The following is an 11,376-nucleotide window of genomic DNA, read 5'->3' as shown; positions in this document are numbered from 1 at the left end:
GCGCCCCCCCGGGCCCCGCCCCCAGCCGCTCCCTGGCTGCTGTCCCTGTCCCTGGAGCAGAGATCGGAGCTGTCCCTGCGCTGCCCCTCGGGAGGAGCTGCAGCCCCGGGGAGCTCTGCCCTCAGGCTCCTCTGCTCCAGCTGGACAAGCCAAGGGACCTCAGCTGCTCCTCATGGGGCCCCTCCAGACCCTTCCCCACCTTCATAGCCCTGTCAACCCACCTTGCTCTTGGAGGTGAGATAAAAAGCTCTGGGATCCCCTGGGCTGCCAGCCAGCAAACCGGTCTGACCCCCTTGTGTTTGCCAGCACAAGCCACATTGCAAAGAATCCAAGAAAAAAAAAACTCAAAAGGGAAAAAAAAATTTCTTTCCAGCAAGTTTCCTCCCTGAGGATGGTCACCATGGAGCTTTACAGATGTAAGACCAGGTTGGACACTGGGGATTGGAGCAGCATGGGACAGTGGAAGGTGTCCCTGCTCATGGTATGGGCTTTAAGGTCCCTTCCAACCCACACCATTCCACAATTCTGTGATTTTATGATTTTGGTGCCAGGAGGGTGTTGGGGATGAAACAAACAGTTGGTGGTAGAATTCCAACTCATCTATTTTCTTTTTTTCTTTCTTTCTTTAGTGCCAGTTAAAATTGCACCAAACTGAGCCCTCTGAAACCAAGGGGAATCAGAACTTTTTTTAATATTACGGTGAACTTAATTAAGAAGGACACTGTGCTGTCACTATGGCTGAGGATATGTGGGCTCAAGTTGTTACAACCATGATCTTTCCAAAAACAAACATTCGGTGTGATGACACTTGGAATGCCCCAAACTGAGCAAACAAAAGAAACGTCCTGCACCAAAGACAATAATGTCAATCTCATGATCCAAAAGTTACGCAAAGCTCTGCAATTCCACTGCTTTTATCATGAATAAATAAAGCCAAGGTCTGCAGAGGATGGGAACACGGATCCAGACAGCCAAAAAAGAGATGAGCACAGCGTGGATTGGCTGCTTATGCAGGGAGGAGACTGAGCACACCAGGGCACAGGGCTGGCAAGGGGAGAACAGAATCCCAGGATCATCAGGGCTGGCAGAGCCCTTCAGGATCACCCAGTGCCACCCCAGCAGCACCAGCAGCACCCCAAAGCCTGTCCCCAAGGGCCACATCCAGACTCCTCCTGAGCACTCCCAGAGACAGTGACTCCAGGCAGCTTATCCCAAAGCCTCACCACTCTGCAGGGAAAAAATGTTTCCAATCTCCAATCTGAACCTCCCCTGGTACAACTTAGGGCCATTTTCTCTCATCGTTTCCCTTGGGACATGGCAGAAGACTGCCAATACACTGGGAGCTGATGGTCCCTCCAATCAGTTTCTGGGAAGTGATGAGAGAGGAAGGAGAGAACAGGATTTTGTGTCTGTGCCATTGTGTGCTCCCCATCCTGGATGAATAAATTCATAGGATCACAGATTCCCAGACTGATTTGGGTTGGGAGGGACCTCAAAGCCCATCCAGTGCCACTCCTGCCATGGCAGGGACACCTCCCACTGTCCCAGGCTGCTCCAAGCCCCAATGTCCAGCCTGGCCTTGGGCACTGCCAGGGATCCAGGGGCAGCCCCAGCTGCTCTGGGCACCCTGTGCCAGGGCCTGCCCACCCTCCCAGGGAACAATTCCTGCCCAATCTCCCATCCAGCCCTGCCCTCTGGCACTGGGAAGCCATTCCCTGTGTCCTGTCCCCCCAGCCCTTGTCCCCAGTCCCTCTCCAAGCAGAGAAAAGAAAGAGCCTGGAATTCACCCCAGATTTCTTGCTGCAGGTCTGATCTACTCATGATATGAACAGTGAGTGTGGCACAAGATTTACATGATGGGGAAATGTCCTGTCAACAAACAAGAAGGAATAAATCATGTTGATTATCCATGATTTTACTTCCCTCCCAAACATCATTTTCCTCAGCTTGTTGACTGAAAGGGGACCTTTCTGTAACTGTGTTTGCTTAAAACAACAGCTGAACATTCCTTTGGAACAGACAGGAGGACCTTGGACCAAGGCTTTCAAAGGTGGAGCTTAAATTCAAGAGCACAAGTTGCACTGAGAAGTAAAATGTGACAGAAGGAGGTGTCAGGATAGTGAAGCCCACTCACAGACACACCTATGTCTGTCTGCATTCAGCAAGCCATTGTCTGTGCTTCTGCACCAAAACTGCCCTGATAATCCAGTCTAAATTGAACATAAACCTGTATTTAGGCACTCAGCCTAAATCCCTCTTTATTGCTGGAAACAATTACCAGCTTAGATCAACCACAAAAATTTTTTTCTTACTTGAATGCAGGCAAAGTTTGAAAGATTTAAGGTTATTTATCATTTTCAGCTCACTTTTTCACGTTTCAGTAATCACCCAAGACCCAGTGGAGTTGCAATGTTAATTAAAGGCAATTCTGTGACCCACGAAGGCAGAAGAAACTTTCAGAGCCAAATCTTGATTATACCAAAAAATCCCCAGAAAGCAGGGAAGGAGTTTCCCAGACATTCCCAGATTTCCCAGGTATTGTTGCCCACACAACACAACAGGGCTCATGTGGTTCTGTAAAGCTGTTTCCCATTTTCCACCCTGAGTTAAATCAAGGCCCCAGTGACAGCACTGAAATTCCTGAACAGGTGAGCCAAATTCTTTCCTTAAAAACCCACATAAGTCAAACTCTTCACAAATTCTGGATTCTTCCTGGGCTGGTGAAGATTTCTCTCCCACAGCACAGGTGAGCCCATGTGCAGAGCAAAACAATTTATTCCACATGGGAGATTTCGTGGACCTGGCTCGAGCTCAACCATCATCCACTGGTGGTTCAAAGTTTTTTTATGGAATGAGAGAGAAAAAAGAACCAGCAGGGGTTTAAAAAGGCACAGCTTGAAGAAAAAAAACCCCTGGAATTCCCATTCCACAGGCCCTGCAGCCTGGCACCGACCCCATTTAGCACAAAGGTAAAGGGGGTTTTTTCACTTTCTGGTCCTGTCAAGCTCTTCCTTCCAGGCCTCTCCTCAGAGGCCCAACAGAGCAACTCACGATGCTGTGACTGGTCAGAGAAGTTAAGGACAAAGTTCTTTAAAAAGCCTGTAATGAAGCATTCCAATGGAATTCTAGACAATAATTCCCTGCTGTACAAGAACCTGACAGGACTCAGGTTTCCACACGAGACAGCAACACACAGAGCTGCTCCCACACCAACACGAGTGCAGAAAATGGATGGGTATGATCCACACTCACATGCATCCTGTGTTAACTCGAATTCTGTATCTTAGCACACGTTCTAAAGGGAAAACTGAAGTCTTAGGTGGGGTAAAGCCCCTCCCTCAGGATCCAGTATGGAAAGGACACAGGAATCTCTGTGGTTTGGACCGATTCCCTGGTCCATTTTGTTGAAATGCAGGACCAAATTTTGGATACTCAATTTGCAACCTCTGAAGCTTGATTTCTCAAAACCAAAAACGATGAAAAGCTTCAGTTACAGCCAGTCAGAGCTTAATATGTTAAACTAAGAGCTCAAACCAGGCAGCCAGTACACAGAGAGAAATATTGGAAAATAACCTTGATTTCTTAAGGTCACTAAGACAAAGGAATGAATTTATGTTCACAGTGACAGAGTGCTCTTGTCACGGGTTGTGGTGATCATGGGGTTTCAACACCATTCTGAGAACAAAGGAGGAAACTGAGGTGGGAACCACAGCAACTATCCTGAGCTGAATTCCCAGAGGAACAGCTCTGGCTTAATCCTCCAAACCCAAGCATAAAGAATGAGATATCATAGCTGAGATCTTATAAAATTAATGACACAACTTACACAAGGCTTTGCTCAGACTTTTTTTTTTCTTCTTAACTGCATCTAAAATATATTTTACATGCCCAAAACCTTAAAAAATGGTAATCCATCATCATCATCTCACCATCATCATGTCACTATAATCATCATCCTTTCACACTACCAGCTGTGATTTCAGCTCAAGACTTTCCCGGTTGAGTTATCAAATTTAAAAATGGTGTTTTTTTGTTTTTACCTGAATTGGAGATTTTTCCATTGTCAGCTGTCCCTGCATTTCCCGGGGCCACAAACACGTGTTTCACGTGTGGGGACTGGGCCAGCTTCCAGGCCAGGGCGTGTTCTCTGCCTCCGCTGCCGATCACCAGCACCTGCTCAGCCATGGGTCTGCAGGAAAATCAGGACACAAGGAAAACAGCTGGAATTAGCTGGGGGAGGTGGGGAAAGCAAACTGCAGGCACCACAAAGTGCTGGAGAACTTCATCAGATGTGATACACACTAAACCTCCAAGGCTGAACTGCCCCAGAGCATACCAGGAACCAGTCAGGAAAATCATCCTGGGGTTGATTTTGCCACATTGGAAACTGCTCCTACTCATACAGGAGTCTGGGATAGAAGAAAAACCATGATGAGTGACCAGGCTGGGATTTGCAGCCTAGAGAATCACAGATTCCCAGAGGGGTTTGGGTTGGAAGGGATCTTGAAGCCCATCCATTGCCATCCCTGCCATGGGCAGGGACACCTTCCACTGTCCCATGTTGCTCCAAGCCCCATCCAATTCGGCCTTGCACAGGATGGGGAGTCCACAGCCTCTCTGGGCAACAATTCCTTGGAGAATCCAAGTCTGCAAAGGTCAAAGCCCTTCTGAGATGCACCCACTGCAGGTACAGTGTTGGAAGCTGGATGGGGCCACTCAAGAGTTTTTAGAGGCAATGCCTGAAAAGTTCTGAACATCTCATGGAAATGAAAGGCTCCAGCAATGAGACGTGGAAATAACTTCCAGCTCTGGCTTTCCTGGGAGAGAACAACCACGAGGCCAGCAACAGGTGGCATTAATAAAGGAGCTCACTCAGACAACGTAGTGTGGGGTTTCCACTCCACTCTCCTGTTCCAGTGAGGTTTGAGAAAACACATGGACATGCTGCTGGCCAGTGGGAGCGGGTCCATGGGTGAGCACGTCATCAGCCGGGTGTGCACACACAGCTTACGCACACGGGGCTCCCGGCAAAAGTACAACGTGTTCTCTGAGCAGCTCTGGAAGCCTCTGCTTTCTGAGATTTACTTCTGTGTGCACTCTCCACACATTTCCTGATGGAAGAGCTCACTTGCACTGACAAAACCCACTGGAAGTCAGAAAATAGTAAAGAAAAAAAGGAAGGACATAGTTTGTAAACTAATTATGTATGTCCTTATTTGGACCTAGAATAATAGCCAGTTTGGTTTGGGAGGAATCTTAAAGCTCATCCCATTCCAACCCCCTGCCAACCACCTTCCACTGTCCCAGCGTGCTCCAAGCCCCAATCCAGGGATCCAGGGGCAGCCCCAGCTGCTCTGGGCACCCTGTGCCAGGGCCTGCCCACCCTCCCAGGGAACAATTCCTGCCCAATCTCCCATCCAGCCCTGCCCTCTGGCACTGGGAAGCCATTCCCTGGCTCCTGGCCCTCCATGCCTTGTCCCCAGTCCCTCTGCAGCTCTCCTGGAGCCCCTTTAGGCCCTGCAAGGGGCTCTGAGCTCTCCCTGATCCTTCTCTCCTCCAGGTGAACACCCCCAGCTCTCCCAGCCTGGCTCCAGGGCAGAGGCTGTAGGCATCCCCTCCCATTCTCCCATTGCCCGGAGGAGGAACAGAGCCCAGATAAGAGTTTAGGACAAAAGGAACCACGAGTGTCCCTGATGTAATCCCAGCACACACAACACACAACCAGGGCCACCCTCTTCATGCAGCTGGTCACTGACCTGCACTTGTCCAGTGCCCCAAGGTGAGCTCAGAGATCTCTCCTTTGCAGGAGGACAAGAGAGGATGACAACACAAAATCTATCTTAGAAAAGGGGAAAAAAACCCACAAAACCTAAAAGATTTCTAAGGGAAAAGCAAAAATGATCCAAAGCAGATTTTTAGATAGGGCAGGGATGTGCCTTTCCTTCACATCAGCTGCTACAGCTTGACTTGAGCAAAGATGCCCTGATGAGGAAAAACATCTGGACTAGGCAAAATATCTAGGTAGAATAAAGTCAAAATAAACACGGATAGGAGGATTAAATATAGAAAATTAACACTGAGTTGTTCACTATCAACTCAAGACACCAGAGCTAACATTTAATGGTAGTTTCATGCTGGGGAACACCAACAGGTTTCTAATCCAGTGTTGGGCCAAATACAGATATTGCAAAGTTGCAGACATGTTTTAATTTTAAAACTCCACAATTACTTGCAATAAAAAAATCTCAGGCTAAAAATGATCAGTTTTGGTACAGATATTTGGGAAACCCCATTATAATCAACTCTTTTATATTACAACTCAAGAAAGAAGAAAAGATAAAAGAATGAGGGATAGAACAAAGGGATGAATTAGATAAAGACAGTACTATAATAGTAATATAGAAGAGCATTTATCACACAGCAGGCAGCTGTCTCCTTGAAGTTAAGTGAGCATTGTCAGTGGTGCCCAGAGCCAGTGGCCACTAAACAGCATTTTTAAGGCAAGTTTTATCAATAGTAAGTTGAACTATACACAACATAATTTTCTGAAAAAATATTTTAAAATTTTAACTTCTAAGATGTTAAAATTTTTTAATTTAATAATTTAAAATCTTTAAACCAGAATGATTTAAACCCAAGAGAGCCCATACTCACTCTGTGCTATGTGTACCAGGCTGAGGAGAGCAGGACTCAGGAGCTCAGAGGCACAAAGAGAGCAGAGATTGGCAGCCCCTGGTTAAAATGTCCCTGCCCCAACATTCCCGCCCCACTGATGACCCTGCAGGCAGCCAATGGTCAGGGAACTCTGGCCATTCCAGCTGGGAATAGGCAACAGAAGCTTCCCTACAAATGCTCTAGGAGTGAGAGGCAAAAGCTTTGCAGAACAGGAGCAGCTCATCCTATTGTTTCTAAACATGCAAAATAAATTCTGTCCCATCCCAGGTTTTTTTTTTCCAGTTAAAAAATGTTCATTAATCAGCTTGGGAACATTCTCTTTTTATCTAAAAATCAGGATCTGCAGTTTTGCAATAAATAAAAATTAGTCTATGTAATCAACAGTATGAAAAATAAGGGGTATGATGCAAATTATCATGGAATGGTTTGGGTTGGAAAGGACATTAAAGTCCATCCAGTGCCACCCCTGCCATGGGCAGGGACACCTTCCACTGTCCCAGGCTGCTCCCAGCCCCAATGTCCAGCCTGGCCTTGGGCACTGCCAGGGATCCAGGGGCAGCCCCAGCTGCTCTGGGCACCCTGTGCCAGGGCCTGCCCACCCTCCCAGGGAACAATTCCTGCCCAATCTCCCATCCAGCCCTGCTCTCCTTCAGCTTAAGGCCCTTAAGAAATTCACACTCCACTAAGCCCACACTGCTGATCAGCACAGCCTGAAGACCCAGTGACACTGTGGCCACCTCAAGTGACTCACCACGATGGCAACTCACTCAAAGAATCACCCCCTTTTCTTCCCTGAGGTAACATATTCTGGTGCTACTCTCAGCTGAAAGAATTCATCACATACAGGACAAAGCTTTATATGGGAGCAGTAAAGAGAACAAGCCATGTCTGATATTTTCAAATAATATTTAATCATTTTATATCAAAATGTGAGTGAAAATTAAGTTTCACACATTTGTTTGGAAGGTCAGTGTTATTTGTGCATCCCACTATGGTATCCTAGCAACTTTTATTTAGGAATGTGGCTTGAGAAGAATTTGTGGTGGCAATGCCAGTTTAGGAGGCTCAGATGTAGCCATGGCAGCTTCTGTTTTGCACTGACACTCAAACATAGCACGGAGGCCCCTCTGCTGCCCAGCAGGACCTCACTTTAAAAATGAAGATTCCAAGAGGCAACATTCCTTCTTATTTTTGTTACTAATCCAGCAGTCAAAACTTTGTTCTCAAAAGACCTAAAGTCATTCACAAGGTAGATATTTACTCTGTGAGGATTATCAAACCCCTGAGATTTTTGGAAGCAACATGTGAAATCCTTAAAGATTCCAAACCACGGGATATCATTACCTTCTGCAACCATTGTCTGCTTCGGTAAAGAAGGAGATGTTTGTTTAAAAGATGTTTTAAAATGAAGGTAAGTGACATTTCAGGGGAGGGTCTGTTGTTAGGTCCTTATAAGAAGTGAGAACAGGAAAGAAGAAACGAGTTAATCACTCCATGTATCCAGGAGGAGAGGAGGCAAGGATAGAGTGAAGACAAGGAGATTCCCAGAGCTTATCCCCGAGGATGCCAGGACAAAGTCAGCAGGGATGAGCATCAGCCCAGAGACCTTTATCCTCACTGCAGGAAGGAGCTGGGGCTCACCAACAAACCAGGGAACTCCTCCTCTCGACCAGGGCCTGTGGAGCACAGAAAATCAAGTGAGGGAGGCAAAGCCCACAGTCCTGAGAGCCTTCCCCATCCCGACTCCTGCACAGGGCACGGAGAGGTTCCAGATACAGGGAGCAGTGACATGAGGCACTCAGGTGCTGTCCCTTCCCCAGGAACAGGCCAGGGACAGGAGCCACTGACCTTCCCAAACTTACCTTGTGCACAGACCTGGGGGTTACACTCAGCTCCTTGGCTGCATTTATGAACAGAACTCTGTAAGAAAACATAAACTCCTTAAGCAATTTATTCTCAAGTGTGATGCAAGACACCTAAATATTTAATCTCAGCTGGGTGGAGTATTTCAATAAGGCAGTGCCTTATCACTTTACCTCAAACTACAGCAGGAAAGGTGCAACTAAAATCAGATCTCTGCACTCCAGCACAAACAGCAAAGGCTCTGACTGAAGCTTGCTGCTTCAGACTGTGTATTTTTTTAAATTAAGATCCAGTGCTGTTGCTTTCCTCTGTGCTCCTCTATATCTTTGCTTCCCAACACTGGAATTCAGGAAACCTGATGCAGGAATTCAAGTTTCTTTAGATCAAAGACATGGTCCTTGTCCAGAGTGTTCTTAATTCAGGGCCAGGTTGGACGGAGCTTGGAGCAACCTGGTCTAGTGGAGGGTATCCCTCAACAGAGCAAGGGGTGGAACTAGATAAGCTCCTCCAACCCATACTATCCTGGGATGCAATGAACTCCTATCCTTCTTAGAGCTGAGTCTGGAAAATGGCCCAGCAGTGGCAGCACTTTCCTGAACAGTGCAGACCCAGTGTCACTGTAAAGGTTCAACCCCCACAACCCCCAGCCCCTGGAGGGGAGCTCTCAGCACTTGGCTCTGGACTAAAGGACAAGGTTCATTCTTCCTCTTGCAGTCAGGCAGGAGAAGAAAAAAAAGAATTCTCACAGGAGTCAGGAAAAACCCCAAATTGGGAAGGCTGTGCAGTTCCCACCCCACTGAGGGCTGTGTGTTTCTGACCCCAGCAGTCTGAGCTGTTTATGAGTTTTAGGGGTTTTTTCATAGACCTGTTATGGGATAAAATAATCAAAAGAAGGGACTGGAGAAGAAGCCAAAACTTGGAACTTCCTCCTCCCACTTCAAACTTAAAACTTTCTCCTCTCAACTTCAATTCCCTCCGAGGACCCACCCTGCCATCCTCTACTCAGCTCCCAAACTCGCTCACAGCCAGGCTATGCAGTCCCAGACCCCCATGGGCTGAACCCAGCTCTTCTGCTCTCTGAATTAATCCACGGGTTGAGTCTCTCCTTAGGAGCTCACTGCACATTCCGAGTGCTCCCAGAGCTTGGCACTCAGGAGGGGAGCTCCGGGCCGGCCTTCCCAGGGAATCTCTGCCAGCTGCTGGCCCCTGTTCAGGCTCGGGATGCGCAAGCTGCAGGTTCAGCGACTGCGGGCGCACACAGGGCTGAGCTGCCCTTGCCTGGGGCTGCTCCCCATTGGTCCCACCAACTTCTCCACCTCCAGGCTCTCCTTCCCTCTCCCTCCCGTGTGTGCCAAGGGTGTGCGGTCACTTGGATCAGGAAAACAGTGCTGGAAAGCTGACACCACAATGGTAACCAATGCAGCAAAGTAAATATATCTATATCTGTATGCATATATAAAGGAAATACTCCCAGCTTAGCGAGCTGAGCTAGGTCCCTGAGGGATGAAGGATCACCACAGGAGCACAAGGGAAGCAGCAGCACAAGGCAGCCAGGGACGGTGAAGAGAGCAAACCCAGCGGTGCCCTCGGATCATCCCGACTGATGGAGTGACCAGGACACACTCGGTGGCTGCAAGTTTGCACTCCCATTCCCACCTCCTGCCCCAGCCTGTTCCTGGTCCCAGGAAGAGACATGGAATCAGGGGCTGGGGATGTCTCTCTGCATTTTTTTTTTCTGTGTGGCTCAGTTTCCAGATGGAATTCACGGTGTCAAGTGTGCAGGCAGCTCTGAGGCACAACAAAAAACAGCCATAGCAACCAAACCTGCAAAATGGCCAGAATCCCACAAGAGAACTGCAAGGTTAGGTTGGGACAGGATTAGGCTCTTCCTGAAGGAGAAAAACACAGCCTTAGAAAACTTTTCATTTCCTCAGACTTCAATACATGAAGACCTGCTGAAGTAGCTCGGAGGCCTCCAGAATTTGCTGGCAATGATGATTTTTAGTTAGATCTTTGGTTTAAATAAGCTTTTTCTGCTCACGTGTTTTATTTAGGATGAATTCCTGGCTCTCACCTGGCCGTACAGAATCATGGACAGTTTGGGTTGGAAGGAAGCTTAAAAATCATCTCATTCCACCTCCTGCCATTCAGTGTGGTGTAGAAAACAAAATAAAAGAAGAAAAGTCCTTATTTTATGTGTCCTTCATGACCCAAGCTGAGGCTCCACAAGACAGGCCCCTTGTTTCCATGTGTGATCCTCCAAACAGCTGGATTTGGCATTTTTCAAGGCAAAACATTCCCTCAAGTTTTGCTGCTAAAAATAAATAGGATCATAAACTTTTACAACCACCCCCAAAGTACTGAATTTGACACTTCAAGCAATGTAGGATGCTGGAAGCGCTCAGTGTTTTGTACCACCATGAGGGGGAGAAATATCCTTGAAACGCCCTTTCGGTGTTACCCTTCCAGGTACATACACAAAATAGGGGAATAATTATTCACTCTGCTCATTAATTCCAGTATCTACTGGATAGATTAAAAAATTCTAAAAAAAGTTGGTAAGCCCCCAACTTTGCAAACAGCAGGGAAAGAACCCAAGTGAGTCAAAGTCCGAAACCAGAGAGGTTCGAAGTTTAATATTTACTTCAAGCAAATATTTCACCAGTTTGGCCGTGAGGGCCAAGCCGTGAGGGAATTGCTATGAGGGCAATGCTGTGAGGGCCAAGCCGTGACGGGGATGCCATGAGGGCCATGCCATGAGAGGATGTGCCATGAAGGGGACGCCTTGAGGGCCATGCCCTGCGGGTACCGCTGTGGGGGTTATGCTGTGAGAGCCAA

General features: G+C 47.6%; 1 protein-coding gene across 1 annotated transcript in view; it reads right to left on the bottom strand.

The window, feature by feature from the left end:
• The window catches only part of GART (phosphoribosylglycinamide formyltransferase, phosphoribosylglycinamide synthetase, phosphoribosylaminoimidazole synthetase), a 36,432-nt gene that overhangs the window by 24,735 nt on the left and 321 nt on the right, over nt 1–11,376 (bottom strand). The window contains exons 2-4 of the mRNA XM_008640679.2: nt 8,538–8,595; nt 8,317–8,351; nt 4,041–4,189 (exon numbers count right to left, since the gene is read on the bottom strand). Coding sequence (XP_008638901.2) covers nt 4,041–4,185 — 145 coding nt within the window. The 5' untranslated portion in view covers nt 4,186–4,189; nt 8,317–8,351; nt 8,538–8,595. The remainder of the gene's footprint in view (nt 1–4,040; nt 4,190–8,316; nt 8,352–8,537; nt 8,596–11,376) is intronic.

This window comes from Corvus brachyrhynchos, unplaced genomic scaffold, assembly GCF_000691975.1.
Source record: "Corvus brachyrhynchos isolate BGI_N302 unplaced genomic scaffold, ASM69197v1 scaffold149, whole genome shotgun sequence".
Taxonomy (NCBI): Eukaryota; Metazoa; Chordata; class Aves; order Passeriformes; family Corvidae; genus Corvus; species Corvus brachyrhynchos.
The sequence above is the reverse complement of the archived record's forward strand: the minus strand, read 5'-3'. Positions and strand labels throughout refer to the sequence as shown.